Source organism: Bufo bufo, chromosome 10 (assembly GCF_905171765.1).
Source record: "Bufo bufo chromosome 10, aBufBuf1.1, whole genome shotgun sequence".
NCBI classification, from domain to species: domain Eukaryota; kingdom Metazoa; phylum Chordata; class Amphibia; order Anura; family Bufonidae; genus Bufo; species Bufo bufo.
This window is the reverse complement of record NC_053398.1, coordinates 102,247,062-102,266,348: the sequence shown is the minus strand read 5'-3', so window position 1 is coordinate 102,266,348 and position 19,287 is coordinate 102,247,062. Positions and strand designations below refer to the sequence as shown.

Genomic DNA, 19,287 nt, shown 5'->3' with positions numbered 1-19,287 from the left:
AATCGCCCAAAAAAAAAAAAAACTATGGCTCAGAATATGGAGACACTAAAACATCATTTTTTTTGTTTTAGAAAAGCTGTTATTGTGTAAAACTTACATTTAAAAAAAAAGAAAGTATACATATTTGGTATTGCCGCGTTCGTATCGACCGGTTCTATAAAAATATCACCTGACCTAACCCCTCAGATGAACATCGTAAAAAATAAAAACTGTGCTAAATAAACCATTCTTTGTCACCTTACATCACAAAAAGTGTAATAGCAAGCGATCAAAAAGTCATATGCACCCCAAAATAGTGCCAATTAAACTGTCATCTCATCCCGCAAAAATCATACCCTACCCAAGGTAATCGCCCAAAAACTGAAAAAATTGTGGCTCTCAGACTATGGAAACACTAAAACATGATTTATTTTTCTTCAAAAAAGAAATCATTGTGTACAACTTACATAAATAAATAAAATATACATATTAGGTATCGCCGCATCCGTGACAACCTGGTCTATAAAAATATCACATGATCTAACCTGTCAGATGAATGTTGTAAATAACAAAAAAAAAAAAACGGTGCCAAAACAGCTATTTCTTGTTATCTTGCCTCACAAAAAGTGTAATATAGAGCAACCAAAAATCATATGTACCCTAAACTAGTACCAACAATGCTGCCACCCTATCCCGTAGTTTCTAAAATGGGGCCACTTTTTTGGAGTTTCTACTCTAGGGGTGCATCAGAGGGGCTTCGAATGGGACATGGTGTCAAAAAAACCAGTCCAGCAAAATCTGCCTTGCAAAAACCGTATGGCATTCCTTTCCTTCTGCGCCCTGCCGTGTGCCTGTACAGCGGTTTACGACCACATATGGGGTGTTTCTGTAAACTACAGAATTGGAGCCAAAAATATTGAGTTATGGTTTGGCTGTTAACCCTTGCTTTGTAACTGGAAAAAAATTATTAAAATGGAAAATCTGCCAAAAAAGTGAAATTGTATCTCTATTTTCCATTAATTCTTGTGGAACACCTAAAGGGTTAACGACGTTTGTAAAATCAGTTTTGAATACCTTGAGGGGTGTAGTTTCTTAGATGGGGTCACTTTTATGGAGTTTCTACTCTAGGGGTGCATCAGGGGGGCTTCAAATGGGACATGGTGTAAAAAAAAACAGTCCAGCAAAATCTGCCTTCCAAAAACCGTATGGCATTCCTTTCCTTCTGCGCCCTGCCGTGTACCCGTACAGTAGTTTACATATGGGGTGTTTCTGTAAACTACAGAATCAGGGCCATAAATATTGAGTTTGGTTTGGCTGTTAACCCTTGCTTTGTAACTGGAAAAAAATTATTAAAATGGAAAATCTGCCAAAAAAGTGAAATTTTGAAATTGTATCTCTATTTACCATTAATTCTTGTGGAACACCTAAAGGGTTAACAAAGTTTGTAAAATCAGTTTTGAATACCTTGAGGGGTGTAGTTTATAGAATGGGGTCATTTTTGGGTGGTTTCTATTATGTAAGCCTCGCAAAGTGACTTCAGACCTGAACTAGTCCCTAAAAATTTGCTTCTAAACTTCTAAGCCTTGTAACATCCCCAAAAAATAAAATATCATTCCCAAAATGATCCAAACATGAAGTAGACATATGGGGAATGTAAAGTAATAACTATTTTTGGAGGTATTACTATGTATTATAGAAGTAGAGAAATTGAAACTTGGAAATTTGACATTTTTTAAAAAATTTTGGTAAATTTGGTATTTTTTTTATAAATAAAAATGAATTTTTTTTACTTCATTTTACCAGTGTCATGAAGTACAATATGTGACGAAAAAACAATCTCAGAATGGCCTGGATAAGTAAAAGCGTTTTAAAGTTATCAGCACTTAAAGTGACACTGGTCAGATTTGCAAAAAATGGCCAAGTCCGTAAGGTGAAATAGGGCTGAGTCCTTAAGGGGTTAAATAGGCAGCTGGACTTGGCAGATGAGTCTCTGTGTTGGGATCTAAGGTTTTGTGCCAGACTGGAGGGCTGAGACCCATGTGCAGGGGGAACAAGCCCCCTAAAGCCTGCTGTGGACTACTGGAGGCATAACTGCCAACAAGGTGACTTGTGCAATATGAACTTTCCATTGTGTGTGAATTAACACCAAGACTGCAAAGTGACGTGTTGTTTTATGCAACTGCAACACTGTGTGAATAAACACTGACGTTTGAGTTAAGAACTTGTATTTTGCCTCTGTACTGCGCCCGCTTACCCTATCTACCAGAGCGAAACCCCACACTACCTACAGCTACATAGACATGCTACTGGCTATTAGCAGTTCTTTTTATAAAGCTCTGACAGTATGAATGGCTTAGTGCCAGATAAAGAGCACTCAACGCAAAGTAGAAAACCTGTAAAAATCTTGTTAACTGAGCCACTAATATCTTTTACACAAGAAATGTTCTGAAGTGGAGATATGCGAGATAAAGTAATGATCATGTGGTCGACATTGTTCTCGACTTCTCATCTGTAATCCCACTGAAGAGCCGGCTGCTTAAAGGGCACCTGTCAGCAGATCTGTCCCTATGAAACTGGCTGACCTGTTACATGTGCGCTTGGCAGCTGAAGGCATCTGTGTTGGTCCCATGTTCATATGTGCCCGTGCAATGAGCAGGACCATGGTACGGCGGCCAATGTTGCAGTGGGTCAGGATATGTGTATGAAAGTCTATAGGTAGTTTGTGACGCCAATTGCAGCTTGCGCAGGTACTATAGCAGGGCCCTTTAAGATGTTATAACTCACGTACCAGGTGAGGAATGCCAGAGTGGGGATAATGTCTCTGTGTAGTGTCAACGGTGTCTCCTACCTTGGTACGGCTGGACTCCTGGATCCTGGCTCACATGCAATAAATTGAGTGTTGTTAGTAGGAGTAATTGAGGAATGAAGGAAATCCAGACTGGAGATAAAGTTCAACTTGTCTTTACTGACTGGCAGCATAAATCCATACAAGTACAGCAATAGTCTTGGGTCCCAGCAGGTATTGGCAATATGTGGCAGGAATCAATATATATTCTGCTTCTTATCATATGCCTAGTGAATCTGGCAGGTATCTATCTTCTGCTCTGTCTGTCTTCTGCTTGATATGGGTCTGACTAGCTGGAGGAGGAATTTGGCTTCTCCTGGTCTCTGAATAAACACTCTGTAGTTCTGGAGGTGCTGCTTGCTTGTCCACCAGCACTGAGGCTGAAGGCTCAGTCTGGGAAAGAGGATCCTTGGCCTCAGCTGAGGCTGGATCCTAGGTAGGGATCCCTATGTCTGGGAGCTCCTACTAACGCAGCCTACCCCTAGCCGGGGTGGCTGGTACACTAACTAGAACTTCCTTTCCTCCCCATGGGACAGGACATGGGCCAGCCCACTTCTGCTCAAAGAGGGGGAGCTAGACTGGAATGTACTACTCCAGTCCAGAAACACTAAACTGAACTAAGATCCTGCTACATACTGCTGCCACCTGCTGGTGTACATGGAAATTGCAGCATAATATATAAAACAGGCCTAGAAAATACATATAATTAAGAATGCAATGTTAGATTACACCAGATGACAATATACATACACCTAACATGTTGTAGCGGGGAGAAAGAGTTCAGTGACATACTCTGGGATGTTACACCCGCATTGCTGAGAAAAATGATGCTTTATTATATGCAAATGAGCCTCCAAGAGCAATGGGGGCGTTGCCGATACTCCTAGAGGCTCTGTTCTCTCTGTAACTGCCGAGCCATCTGCACTTTGATTGACAGGGCCAGATGTGATGACATTCACACTGTCTGGCCCCGTCAATCAAAGTGGAGAGGACACAGCAGTTGCAGAGTGAGCAGAGCTTCTAGGTGTAATGACAACGCCCCCGTTGCTCCTAGAGGCTCATTTACATATATCAAAACATAATTTTTCTCAGCAATGCGGACACATATGAACATGGGACCAACACAGATGCCTTCAGCTGCCAAGTGCACATGGAACAGGTCAGCCAGCGTCATAGGTACAAAACTGCTGACAGGTGCCCTTTAAAGACAACAATAGATTGCATGGGGTACAGATTATTTTTGTATTTTATCCTCTTTTCATTTTCTGTTCCCTAATTGCTGCTGCTTTAGGACCTTTGGAGGATCAGAAGTCCATGTGGAAATTGTGAAGGGTTTGATGTCAGTATTATGGATCAAATGATAAAGGTTGGACATTTTCTTTACTGAATTATTCAGATTTAACAGTGTTTATTATTGAGGACCTGTCCTCAGGATAGGTCATCGATACCTGATCGGAGGAGGTCAACACTTAGCATCCCAACCCGCCGATCAGCTGTTTGAAGAGGCCGAGACAATTCAATGAGTGCTATGGCCTCCTCGCAGCTTACCAAGCACAGCACCATTGGATAGCAGCTGTGCTTGGTATTGTAGCTCAGCCATATTCATGTGATTAGGATCGAGCTGCATCTAGGCCATGTGATGAATGAACGTGCCATCAGTTTTTTATTTTACGTTTTTTATAGAAGAAAGTGTGTGTATGATGTTCAGGATATAATTTAGTTTTTCCGTCACTCCATGTATTCTATTGCCCTGGATCTTTAATCTCCTCTTTGTTTGGACTTTTAGTACAGCAAACAGTCTCGCTTAGGCCCCCTGCACACAATGCACCAATACAGTCCGTAGGGCAGCCGCAGCGGATCGCGGACCCATTCACTTGAATGGGTCCGCGATCCGGCCATATGTTCTATCTTTTTGCGGAACGGAAGTACGGGACGAAACCCCACGGAAGCACTCCGTAGTGCTTCCGTAGGGTTCCGTTCTGTGCTTCCGTTTGGCACCATTCCGCATCTCCGGATTTGCGGACCCATTCAAGTGAATGGGTCCGCATCCGTGATGTGGAATGCCCACGGAACGGCACCTGTGTATTGCGGATCCGCAAATGCGGTCCGCAATACGGCATTGGGGCCTTAGGCTGTATCCTAATTCTGGTATTCTGTTCCAACATAGGAACAGAATGTTTGAATTGCCGTATCTGGCATTTACACCACCGGCGCCCGATGGATCACATTCACTATGAGGGGGTCCACAGGGTTTCCTGCATGAGCACCGGTATTCTACTGCACGAAATACCCCTGCATTCAAATTTCGGATACAACAATTCCATTATTCTGTTCCTATGCCGGAAGAGAATACCAGAATTAGGAACACAGATGTGGACGTAGCATCCTCAGTCAGATCATCTCTGCGACTAGTTAGAGCCCCCCAATTACCACACACTGTTCTGTGAACGTAACAATAGAGCTGCCATATATTATTCTGATTCTACAATCTACTATTATACTCACAGATAACATCTTTCCCCAGAGATAAAACAACAGAGTTCCCTATCTGTATAGGACTTTTATCCTTCTGTGCTGAAATGAAAAAGAAAAATGGCCAAAAATTCTTAAAAAATAGTTTTCTATGAATATTATGTTTAAAAAAATACTTCTTTCTGACAGAAGTGTCTTGTTTAAGACGTCACTAAAAACAGGGCACTGGTCATACAAAATAGATGTGTCTGTGGTGTTTCTGAATCTTGAGGGTCTTGTACAGATTCATGTGATAGTCATTGGGATATATAAGTGAGTTTTTATAATTATGCTGTGATTTAGATTCTAAACATTTTAAGCCATAATCGGGGTGTTGAAATAAGTGGGCTCTTGTCAAATATTTGTATCCCGTTCTCGAATACACTGTTCACAGTCATGTTTTATGTATTTATTTATATGCTCTCCAGAAATCTTTAGATTTTCGCGAGTCTCGGGAGGCTGAGCCCCATCCTCTTTGGGAGTACCCCTGCAGGGCTCTTTCTGATCCCACTAAAGTTATAACATTTGATTTCCGAGAGAAAGTCCCAACTGAAGATATGAAAGCGGAAGGTTCTCTGAACCTTGTGAGGTGAGGGTGACAAGGCGTGTGGAACATCACTGTGTATCGACAACTTTTAGCCACGTCTGTTAACTAGTTCACTGTGTGTCCACAAAAACAGCAAGATTAAAGTTTCTTTCACCAGGACTATCAGCACTTAAAGGGGTTATCTACGTTTGAATAAACCTCTCTAGGATGCCCAGCCCCGGCCCTGCACATACTTACCTGGTCCCCGATGCCAGTTTCTTCTCGGATCGCTCCATGGCAGTGGCTGCATCTCCCCTGCTGGCAGAAATCAACATCCATTAATGGGGGGGGTTTGCATCCAATAGCAGCCCGCAATGGTGACTTACCTCCAAGGGGGCTGATCACCATCGCGGCCTGCTATTGGCTGCTCACCCCCCGTCGATGGATGATGATTTCAGCCGTCAGGGGAGATGCAGCCACTGCCGTGGAGAGACTCTAGAAGAAACCAGCATCGTGGACCAGGTAAGTATGTGTAGGAAGCATCCTAGAGGTGGTTATTCAAACTTGGATAACCCCTTTAAAGGGGTTGTCCGATCTAGGAGCAGACAACCCACTTGCAAACAAATCCACTTGCCAGGCCATAGTACTCATCCCTTCCCACCTGGACCGGAAGTGGCTTGTTCTCGTCCCTACACGTCACTGTCACATCACTAACAGTGACATGCCATTCAAGCACATGTGACCGCTGAGGCCAGTAATTGGCCACAGCAGTCATGGAACCAAGCCACTTCTGGTCCTGCCAGGAATGGGACACTGGTGCTGGAACAGCAGAAGGAGGAGTGTTTTTTTTTTTTTTTTTTTTTTTTTTTTTAAATGGGGCACACCTTCTGACCAGTAGGATTGTTGGCTCCTGGGCCAGACAACCCCTTTAAGGTGCATTCACTGTAAAAAGTCCTATGTTGCGTGGTCATAGAACTCTGTAGGGTGCAGTTAGGAGAGGGTATAGCTTTCCCTGTTCTCTCTCTATGATGGTTCCCAAATACACTGTGCAGAATGAACACAGCTATGTACACAACTGGAGAGGACAGCATGCCGTATTATTCAGCTTGTGTAGAACTGTGACAAGAAATCCTCAGAGAGTATCAGCTCATCTGACTTGCAGCTTAGTCAGAGATTAGCTCACATAAAATACCTTTGCTGGGAAAAGATGGAAAAAAGCAATTTCCGTTAATCATAAAACGAAGGACAAAATGGACAAGTAGTTACGGTATATGTAGTGACTGGGAAGTGACTTTTATAGTATTCACGTACAGCAGCTGCAGATCAGCCATCATCCTTTCTTTATTTGTTGCTTTGTCGTAGGGAGCATTTACATGACCGTATTTTTGGTCCGCATCTGATCAGCATTTTTTGCCGATCACACGCAGACCCATTAGCTTCTATGGGGTCGTAAAGAAATGCGGACAGCGCACAGATGTCATCCGTGCAGCCATTTTGCAGATTATAGAACATGTCCTAATCTTGTCCATTTGGCAGCCAAGATTAGGCAGTTCTACAATAGGGCCTACAGCCAGTATCCATGTTTTGTGGAATGCGCAAAGCAGATACGGTCGTGTGTATTCCCCCTTATTCAGGGAAAGTGGAAGAGAAGACAATGCTTACGTCATATGCACGGTTTATAGCGGCCGGGCCCCTAGTCATGTCATTTGGTTGTCTGCATATCAAGCAGTTTACCACAATAGGTTTATTCTCAGGATTTTCCGCTGGAGCTTGGATTCCCAAAACGAAGAGGCACTTGACTGCCCAAACCGCAGTGCCTCCTTCATTTTGGGATATGTGTTTGGCCCCAGTTCTCTTATCCACACCTATTTCATCTGTTGGGGCGTTTAGGTGGACATTTCGTTCAATATATTAAAGTGATGGCATGGCCGCCTCTAATGTGTGCCTTCACCAAATGGTCAACTTTTTAAAAATCCATTTAACAGGTCAGGTCTGTGTCATGGAGCAGTGCTCTGGATGGAATACCAGCTCACAGAGGATATTGCCATCAGCACGGGACTGCTGCAGGTGACCGATGAGACGGTGAGTGGGAAGGACACATAAACTATCCCTGTCTGGAGCCTCTTGGTGTGTATATAATGACAGTATTTAATACATTTTCACAATATTTCAAGTCGCCATCCGCTGTTACGTGCACAGAGAGAGGGCCCAAGTCGCTCTGTGCACCCTTACTCCGCCAGCGTCCTCTGCCAGCATCTCCCTCTTCCATCTTGTTGATGGACAGGACTTGCTTCCTGCATAGTCATCTCGCTTGGGTCCAGCTTTGGCACACTTAATTGCTCATTTGATTATGGATTCAAAGTACTTTTTTCTCCAGATTGAAGCAATGTCTTTTCTACATTCAGCTTAGCTAGCCCTACAAGATATTGTACCTGCCTTAACCGTGAATTTCCTGGTGTCAGATTCTCTTTAAAGGGGTTTTCCCATTTGGACATTTTTGGCGTATCACTAGGATATGCCACAAATTTTTATATAGGTGCAGGTCCCACCTCTGGGACTTGCTCCTATCCCCAGAACAGGGCCCCCAAAGTGAAGAAGAGCGTACCACACATGTGTGGCATCCTCTCTATTCTCTGCTAGGAGAATCGCGAAAATAACCGGGCATGCTTGGTCAGACCTCCACCAATTCCCTAACTGAAGTGTTAAAGGGAATCTGTCAGCCCCGAAACACACCCTAAACTAGAATACGTAGTGTATAGTGTCAATGACGTTGAGTTCAATGATGTAATTTGTATCTTCATACTCACTTGCGCTCCCACAAACCAGCAGTAAAATGCATTGAGAGGACTCCTGAGCTCATGCACATAATGGAGAGGGCTCAAGGAGGAGTCCTGTCAGTGCATTTTACTGCTAGTTTGTCGGAGCACATCATCGGAATTCAACTATGAAGATAAGAATTGCACAATTGGACTCTGCGCCATTTACACTATGCACAACTTTAGTTTGGGGGTTGTTTTAGAGCAGACAGAATCCCTTTAAGCTGCTATTAGATACTCCGAGGAGCAGCCTTCCTTCCCGACAAACGTCTGCTTGTCAAGTGGAGGCGAAGCGCTGCATTTACATGCAGAGATCACCTCCACAGTATGAGAACGAGCACTGCTGCTATGCTCGTCCTCATCCAAAAACATTATTCCTGCTGCCCAGGAACGATGATTGAGTTGTCCGCACCTACGATCATTTCACAAGCGTTTCACTTCTTCATCGGGGGGCATGCGCTAGCTTTACACATACTGATGTTCGGGCCATTCCAAATAATCACAAAAGCACACAATCCTCAAGCAGTAATAAGGGCATCTCCATAGATCAATAACACCTACCAAATTGTCCCCAAAGGAACAAATAATGATACCCAGAAACAGTATATACTAGAAATATAAAGTTTTATTAAATAAAATCAAACAAACGTGATTAGAAAAGCATAATAAAGGTAGAAAAAAACATCAGACGATGGTTAAAGTAACCATAATTGTAGTCCCGACTACCAGGCCCACAAGTCGCATACCCTCCAATAAGATGTAGCACATGTTACATAATCACAGTGGGATACAAAAAACGAAATAATAATACTAATCAGGATCCGATCATATCTCTTTTTGGGTTTTACATGTAGGATATATTTATATTGTTATATAGTTTTTACTTTGCAGCCTGGTTGGACACTATCATTGGGACGTCCCCTCTAGGAAGTTTATAGTGAGGACCATATGGGAGCTCCTGGTTAGTAGTAGTATCCCACCTGTGGTTATATGACCTGGGATGTGACTTGTGGGCCTGGTACTCTGGACTGCAGTTAGGGTTACTTTAACCATTCCAGATAATCGCCCCGGACGTCAGGCCATGTAAATGCAGCTTTACTTCTCTGAACACCCAGAGGTCCCCTGTAACACAACCCCTGCGCTGGTACAGCACTGGTTATATCCCTGTAGTGTGCCATACACTTGTGGAAGTGTCCAGGATCCAACTGATTTGAGCTGTCACTGTTCTATGAACATTATTTGATTTGGGATTTCTCTTTTAATGTGCAAGACTTAGTCAAGAAAGAAATATTCATGAAGAATTCTCCTCTTACTCCTGTCTGTATTGCAGGGCGACTGTCAGTGGTATCCACACCGCAAGCAAGGAGTTTACTTTTTCAGCTCTCTCTGGAACCCCGGACCATCCACAGCAGGCGGCCACAGTGCGGTCACGTACCATTTGACGTTTAAGCCACAAATGGGAGACATACAAATGAGTTTCATCCCTACATCTTAGCATTCACAGTCTCAGAATATCCTGCTGTGCCCTCTCCTGGATTTCCGTATTTGCTGCCAGACCTGTGGCTTTTAGTTATTCTTGTAAAATATTTGAATATGTCTCCCAAAAAGTAAAATCATTGACAGTCCGTTTCTCCTTATACTGGCCTGATTGCAGCTCTAGCTTCACAAATCTGACCTTAGGACACTGTCTGTCAAGTAATTGGCTTATGGTTATAATCATTGTAGACTGAGCTATACTACTGAACAAATGAATATGTCATCTTTTAGTGTATGTATATTGTGGACGTTATTGGGTCCTTCGGTGGTGCTTACTGGTTTATTAGTGGGAGGCTCTTAGCAGTTGTGACCATGCGGATTTGCTGGTAGTCTAGGTCAGGGCCAGGGAGAGCAGAGCAATCGTATCTTTTGTGAAGCTTTTATTATCAGGAGCAGTGTGAATATGAACTTTTATTCTTCCAAGAGGTAGTGCCTTCTGCATTGAACTTATTTACAGCCACTCCCCTCTGCTAAAGTGGGCAACACAGCAGACACTCGGAGCAGACGGGAGAACTGTGAAGCAGCTCAATACAGTGAATCCTTGCCCTGGGCACTTGCAGGAGCAGTTCCTGGCAGAATAAAACGTCATAGTCACACTATTCCTGATAATAAATGCTCCACAAAAGGTATATTTGTCCTACCTAGTGCAGTTTTGCATGGCCAAACTTCTGACAGGTTCCTTTTAGGGTGCATTCACACGACTGTGGCATGTTTTGCGGTCCGCAGATTGCTTATCCGCAAAACATGGATACTGGCCGTGTGCGTTCCGCATTTTACAGGGTCGGCACTATATAGAAAATGCATATTCTTGTCCGCAAGAATAGGACATGCTCTATATTTTTTGCAGGGCCGTGGAGTGGAACAACACGGTGTGCTGTCCGCATCTTTTGCGGACCCATTCATACGGTCGCGTGAATAAGCCCTATAGCCCATTTTCAAATATCTTGCCAATAAAGTTAATGAGCAGGGGGTCCCCATTCAATATACTGTTCTATTCACCCGAGCAGGAAGCAGCTCTGAAGGATGTGGCACATCTGTGCATTATATGGTCAGACCCCTAATTTCAGTGAGATCTGTTTAATGTTACCATTTGGACAGTCCCTTTTTTGTTAGGATGCTGAGACTCTCATTGGCCCTTTACACGGGCCGACAATTACGCTCGTTATCGATGATCTTGCGATGTAAAGGCACCTCCGATCATCGTTTCCCAGTGGCAGATAGTGCTGTGTAACCACTATCTCCTGCCGGGAAACAACGAGTCTATATGGGGAAGAGCGATGGCATTAGCGATCGCTCCTCCCCATAGATGTGAAAGCACCGGTCTCCTCCGCTAGCGATCAGCAGATTGTTGGGAAGAAACGCTTCCTGCTAGATCCTCGTCCCGTGTAAAGGGACCATCAGTGATCAGCTGTAATCTGTTGAATTCTCTAGATGGTCTTCAATTACCCACAGAGCCACAATGGGAAAATGAAGCATTCCCGATGTCCATTGATCTCAGTGGACTGTCTGTGTACTTCACTATATGCTGCATAGTCCAGAGTGAGAAGCGCTCTTTGTAACCACTCTCCACTCCGCTTAATAGATGGGAATCCTGATCCCCTAGAATTCTGAAAATATAGAAGAAAACCCCTTCCCACCTTGGGGTGTAATATCACCTTGCTAGTCGTACCTGTGAACCTCTGTATTATTTCAGATGATTGATGGCCGTGAGCCTAGGAGCTGTGCCCATGCCGTTACTTGTGGGTGTCGTCTGTGGTATACAGCTGGCCTCCCACTCTTTTGGCCAGGACTAGAGATGTCTGTAATACTGGCCGAGTCTGCAGCACCTAAGACGCTCCTCGGTGGCCGCATGACCTGGTCGCAGGGTGCTGATGGGTTTTTCTGGTGAGGCAGCTGTCACATGCAGGAGTGGAATGAAGGGAGAGGTGACTGTGCATAACAGACCCATGGCATAGCCTACAGATGTAGCAGGGTTAACACACAAACTCTTAACTCCAATTTCTTAACTCATCGCGTTATCTTGAAACAAAAGCCATTTAAAAAGCAATTGAAGGCGTTTGCTTAACGCATTTAGTTTAGATAACACATCTCATAAAGCATGCGTGTTAACTCTACTACATCTGTACATGTCATAAATATTTAAAGTGGGAATGTCCTTTAAGAATCCCCAATCTTTGCTATAAAGAAACTGAACAAAAATAACGTACATTACCTAGAACAGGACATGATTCATTGAAATGGTAGACATGCATAGGACGACATGTAGCAGGATGGCATGCATTCATCACATTGTGTGCGATTTCTAAATCTGGGTTAAAGTTTACAGAAAAAAATAATGAAGTGAAGCAGAGAGGACAGCGGGAGGTTTCCACAATGTTAGGGTCCATTCACACGTCCGCAATTTCGGAACGGAATTGCGGACCCATTCATTTCTATGGGGCAGCACGATGTGCTGCCCGGATCCGGAAATGCGGATCCGCACTTCCGGGTCCGCAATTCCGATCCCGAAAATTATAGAACATGTCCTATTCTTGTCCGCAATTGCGGACAAGAAAAGGCATTTTCTATTAAGTGCCGGCGATGTGCGGACCGCAGAATGCGGAACGCACATCGCCGATGTCCGTGTTTTTCCGGATCCGTGGATCCGTAAAACACACACGGTCGTGTGAATGCACCCTTATATTGATCACCGGACTCACCCGTGATAACAACCTGCAGTACAGAATCAGATATTCTGCTTTCTACACAGGTAAAAGAAGCTGAGAACATTTTAGACAACTAATACGAGTCCAAGGCCTCCATTGTGAAGTCGGATGGAGACAGACTGGATTACCAAATTAGGCTTCATTCAGGGGTTTCAGATGAATAGCGACGAGGGACCTGGGCATCGGCCGCTTGGGCTACTTACTGTTCAGAGATTTCAGATATGCGTGCAGTGTGTAGTGCATGACATCGCTGTAGTGCCAAAAACTAGACCTTTTTTTACATGGCTGTTTCCACCTTTGCTTTAGATGCAGCTTCTGTACATGGATGATAATCATCCAGGTACGGAAATTTTTTAGTAGGGGAGTGTAGACTTTTTTTTTTTGGGGCAGGGGGCCTTTTTCCTTTTTGAACATTCTTATTTATTTATTTACATTTAACTTAATTAGTTTATTTATTTTACTATGGAGGCCCAGGTTGGCCCTGCTGCCCCATATACAGAACAGTGATCTGTAGACGTATACCTGCTGAGAATAAGCCTTATGCCTATCCCATGCATGCTTAAACTCCACTGTATTTGCAGCTACCGCTTCTGCAGGAAGGCTATTCCATGCATCCACTACTCTCTCAGTAAAGGCCTCTTTCACACGGGCGTTGCGGGTGCGTTGCGGGAAAATATGCAATTTTTTTCGCGCGAATGCAAAGCGTTTTAATGTGTTTTGCACGCGTGTGAGAAAAATCGGCATGTTTGGTACCCAGACCCGAACCCGGACTTCTTCACAGAGTAAATTTTTGTATTTTTTTTTTAGTATAATAGCATTCTTAATACAGAATGCTAAGTAAATTAGGGATGGAGGGGTTAATTTTTTTTTTTTTATTAAACTCACCTCATCCACTTGTTCGCGCAGCCCGACTTCTCTTCTTTCTTCTTCTTTCATCTTCTTTCATGACCTGGGAGCAAAAGGACCTTTGGTGACGTCACTGCGCTCATCACATGGTCCATCACCATCGTGATGGATCATGTGATGGACCATGTGATGAGCGCAGTGCCGTCACCAAAGGTCCTTTTCTCCCAGGTCATCAAATAAGAAGAAAGAAGAGAAGCCGGGCTGCGCGAGCAAGTGGATGAGACGAGTTTAATTTTTTATTTTTAACCCCTCCAGCCCTATTTTACTAAGCATTCGTTATTAAGAATGCTATTATTTTCCCTTATAACCATGTTATAAGGGAAAATAATAATGATCTGGTCCCCATCCCGATCATCTCCTAGCAACCATGCGTGAAAATCGTACCGCATCCGCACTTGCTTGCGAATGTTTGTGATTTTAACGCAGCCCCATTCACTTCTATGGGGCCTGCGTTGCGTGAAAAACACACAATATAGAGCTTGCTGCGATTTTCACGCAACGCACAAGTGATGCGTGAAAATCACTGCTCATGTGCACAGCCCCCTAGAAATGAATGGGTCCGGATTCAGTGCGGGTGCAATGCGTTCACCTCACGCATTGCACCCGCGTGGAAAACTCGCCCGTGTGAAAGGGGCCTTAGGCCTCTTTCACACGAGCGTAACGGATTGGCTCCGGATGCGTTCAGGGTGCGTTCAGTGAAACTCGCACCATTTTGCAAGCAAGTTCAGTCAGTTTTGTCTGCGATTGCGTTCAGCTGTTCAGTTCTTTCCGCGTCGGTGCAAAGCGTTTTGATACGTTTTTCACGAGTGTGATAAAAAAACGGAAGGTTTACAAACAACATCTCTTAGCAACCATCAGTGAAAAACGCATCGCAATGCGTTTTTCACTGAAGCCCCATTTACTTCTATGGGGCCAGGGCTGCGTGAAAAACGCAGAATATAGAACATGCTGCGTTTTTCATGCAATGCAGAACTGATGTGTGAAAAAAACCGCTCATGTACACAGCTCCATTGAAATGAATGGGTCAGGATTCAGTCACGTCACGCATTGCGCCTGCGTGGAAAGCTCGCTTGTGTGAAAGGGGCCTTACTAGAGATGTTTTTTTTACATATTCCAATCCCACTACAGAAATGCTAATTTTTGTCACATGGAGGCCCATTTAAGTCACGCCCTTTTCCGCCAAGCCCACTTATTGGACGAGGTGTAAAAAAAAAGTAGAAAAGTGTCTAAATCGGTTGACAGTTTTTTTGCGCAAATTGCACCAAAACTGGTGCACTTTCAATGGTAAATCTGTCACACTGTGTATGCAACCAATGATTAAGGGATTGTAGTATGTAGTAATACATGCGAGGCCATGTCTGCCATAGGAACCTAATTAGTTGCTATGGGCAATATTATTGTTTTTACCGACCCTCCCCCAATGCAATGCTTTCGAACTTTTTCAACAGTTTGGTGCCCAGGCACCTCACGAGCCAATATACTTGAGTGGTGGGAGCAGTTCTGAAGGACTGGATTCAGCCACCATCATCCGCATGTTTTATTGTGGAAGATCTCGCGGTAGTGCAGGTGTTAAATCCCACGACTCTGATAGCAGATGATTTAGCTAATCTCAGCCTTGTTTTCCTACTGTTCTGGAGATCTCCTGTGTGTCAAACCTCCAGCTCCCGGAATGTTGTCAAACAGATGGGCTGTGTGGGTGACAAGTGTTGAATATTAAAATCCGTCCGTTCTCCTGTCTTGTTATTGATAGTATGGGGTCCAGATGGCCGCTCGCAGGAGGAATTTATTCAAGTATCTAAATTACAAAATTTACTGTAGAATCCTGTGCAAAAACACAGATACATATGCAAAGGTTTCCATATTTTAGAGATTAATGAACTGTACACCTATGGTATCATTGTCTGGGAATCCAGTAGTAATCCCCGTCACCTAAGACAGGTCTTCACGCAGGAGCACCGACTTACGCTTCAGCCATATGTTCATGTTTTCATGCTACATTGTGTCTCGTCTTATTTTAACATCCATATTAAAATATTTTGCAAGGGACTTCCTCTCAGAATTGTGGCTTTTGTTCCAGTTCACCTAAAAAAGAAAAAAATGCAACTGAAAATGTATGTGCAGATGGCAGTGTGAGAGTGTTCTAGGAACATTAGGTGAGAGTTTCTAAGCAAAATGCCGGAATTGTCCTCAGTTTGCACCAAAAACTGGCGTAAATGCTGTGCACCACGTGTGGTAGACACTGTGCATCTCACTAGACAATGAGGTGTGGGGAAGAAGAGAAGGGAATGGCTTAAAACACGACAAGGTGCACCTAAATTGCATTTTGGAGCAAAGTAAGGCTACTTTCACACTAGCGTCGGGGCTCCGTTTGAAGGGTCTCACAAGCGGCCCCGAACGCATCCGTCCAGCCCCAATGCATTCTGAGTGGATGCAGATCCGCTCAGAATGCATCAGTCTGGCAGCGTTCGGGTGTCCGCCTGGCTGTGCGGAGGCAAACGGATCCGTCCAGACTTACAATGTAAGTCAATGGGGACGGATCTGTTTGAAGTTGACACAATATGGCTTAATTTTCAAACGGATCCGTCCCCTATTGACTTTCAATGTAAAGTCTGGACGGATCCGTCTGAACAACTTTCAGACTTAGAATTTTTTCTAAACTATAATGCAGACGGATCCGTTCTGAACGGATCCAAATGTCTGCATTATAGGAGAGGATCCGTCTGTGCAGACACTAGACGGATCCTCTGAACGCAAGTGTGAAAGTAGCCTAAGCCGACCAGTAGGTGATTTAATATGGAAAAAAAAAAGGGAAGCGAACGATATTGGCAGCACCGACCACTGTATAACCACACGCCTACACTAGTGTTGTGCCTATGCTTGCACAACACAAAAAGGTGAGCACCTTATATTTGTTATCAACTATTTACCCGAAAAACTATTACCCTATAAGTGCCTCTCCCCTTTCTGCCACAATTGCTATACTAGAGACTGAGAAGGATACAGTACAGCTTTCTACCCTATACTGCAGTGTTTACTCTGCCACTGATGTACGTGAGAGAAGTCTCTGATGAGTGTGAGTGGCAATATCTTGTACAAGCAATGGAAGATAGTGAACTCGCTATAATCATTCCCCTAGTGACACCAGTTTAATGTGGAATTTTAGTGAGCTAGATGCAGTGGATATGTCATTAGGTAAATTATTGAGTGTACTTTGATAAATGATGATAGAGGTCGAAGGAAAATCCTCTGTCCAGATCTGTGATGAATGTTTGACAAACAGGAAAGGACTGCAGGAAACAGGATATGAGCTCACTGTATATAATGTGGTAAATATAAAAATATAGCTATCCTCTCCAAATATAGTATATGCGTTATTTGGAGTGAGGAATAGCAGGAGCAGGATTTATTTTCACTCTTCATAAAAGCTGATTGATTACAGGAATAATATAGAAAATATCATGCTGAACGGCAGAGACCCCTTGTCAGGCCTTGTGTATCTTGTCCGTGTTCTTCCAACAGTAACCCCCCAAAAAGAAAGAGAGAGAGTGAGAACCCCCCTTGTCTGTCCCGGTCAGTCAAATATAGCATGGATGTATGCGTGTCTATACATGTATGTGCTTTATATGGAAACCTTCAAATATAGGCCTTGATGTACCCATACAGAACTTCTTGCCCCTTTGTGTATTAACCCCTTGCTGACATCCGCCGTACATGTACGGCAAAAGTCATCACCTTAAAGATGGAGACCGCTCACAATTACAGCGGGCGCCATAGCTGCTGAGGTTCTGCTGTTTCGAACAGCAGAGGCCCAGGATGAATGTATGTGATCAGACATAAGGCCGATTGCATACAATTAACCTCTTAGATGCCGTGGTCAATTGCCCATAACAGTGTTCCCCGACTGAGATTGGGGAAGCTGTAATATTCCTGTGATGGCTTGCAGCCACAAGCAGGCTCCAATACCTATCACTGGAATATTCCAATACAGGCCAGCAGGTGGCAGCACTGTATTGGAATACAGTGAATGGTGTGTTCTGTGATCGATATATACTCATCACAGAACACAAATGACTGCTAGTAATAGTCACCTAAAAAAAAAAAAAGTGTTTAAAAATAAAAAACAATATAAACATTCAAATCAGCCCCCTTTCCCCAAAATCAAAATACCTAAAAAAAAAAAAAAACATCATGAGCATTGCCGTGCGCAAAAACACCCATACTATTAAAATATGTAAATATTTGTAACCTTATTGCATACAACAAAAATCGCACTTGCTGTTGGTAAACCACTTCAGACAATTTCCATCTGTGACCGTATATATTAACAGATGTTCCTGTATATTGGGATCAACACTAGTAAAGTCGCTAATATAATATCACATTTGGGCGCATGTGTTGCCCCTGTTATAGAGTCACAGAAAAGACGCCTATTCATTAATTGTGTGTATATAGATATCTATTATGTGTACCTATATGTATACTATCAGTACGAGGAACAATAATTTGTGTTTTTGACTATAAGCAACTGTAGATACAAATCCCACTACATACAGTAGTATACCGCATCAAGAGGAATGTTTAGCAAAAAAAACGCACATATACTAAAAAAATCGCAAGTATCACCAATAAAACGCATCATATTACAATCCCTCTTTGAATTGAGGAAAATTTGGAGAAGCAAAGGATGGAGGCTAGGCGGGCAACACCCGACCACTGAGGAAGGGATAGCGTAACATCCCGAAACGTGTCTGGTAGAAATGTGGACGTACCCGCGACAAAGTCCTCCAAAAAGAACTGTATGGCCTTACAGAAAGAATTCTGAACAAACAACGCAGAAAATAAGGAACAAGCATAATACCTCCGATCCCAGCATTTGAATATACAGCTATTAAGGTAACATCGCGGTGGAAGAGCGCATGTGCTCCCGCGAGACCTTTGCTGCTCCCGCCAGACTTGTGCTGTCCTGGCTTGAGGAGTGCGACGGGAGACGCCGGCAATAATTCGCCCCGTTCGCCCCTCGCCAAGTGATCGGAAGATATCCGAACTATACACTGGCAAGGAGGTAAGCAAAATACCTTTAAAGATTGTTTCTCTACACCAGCAAAATTGGAGTTTAAGGAGTTCAAGGAAAGACTCTACAGACACAGTATATATGCGTAATGTGATGCGATTTATCGGGAAAACATTCAAGTGCGTCTTTTCTGTGACTCTATAACAGGGGCAACACATGCGCCCAAATGTGATATTATATTAGCGACTTTACTAGTGTTGATCCCAATATACAGGAACATCTGTTTATATATACGGTCACAGATGGAAATTGTCTGAAGTGGTTTACCAACAGCAAGTGCGATTTTTTTTTTGTATGCAATAAGGTTACAGATTGAATACAGGTTGCCTAATACAGCCACCTGTACTGTTTTAATTTTATTTTTATTCATAGTTTGTAATTTAACATTTTAT

The 19,287-nt window shown here is 43.4% G+C and overlaps 1 protein-coding gene across 1 annotated transcript in view; it reads left to right on the top strand.

Moving 5' to 3' along the window:
- Window positions 1–10,991, top strand: part of PRMT7 (protein arginine methyltransferase 7) — a 73,401-nt gene extending 62,410 nt beyond the window's left edge. Inside the window, exons 15-18 of the mRNA XM_040409839.1 lie at window positions 4,116–4,190; window positions 5,764–5,924; window positions 7,847–7,943; window positions 10,008–10,991. Coding sequence (XP_040265773.1) covers window positions 4,116–4,190; window positions 5,764–5,924; window positions 7,847–7,943; window positions 10,008–10,172 — 498 coding nt within the window. The 3' untranslated portion in view covers window positions 10,173–10,991. The remainder of the gene's footprint in view (window positions 1–4,115; window positions 4,191–5,763; window positions 5,925–7,846; window positions 7,944–10,007) is intronic.
- The last annotated feature ends 8,296 nt before the right edge of the window (window positions 10,992–19,287 follow it).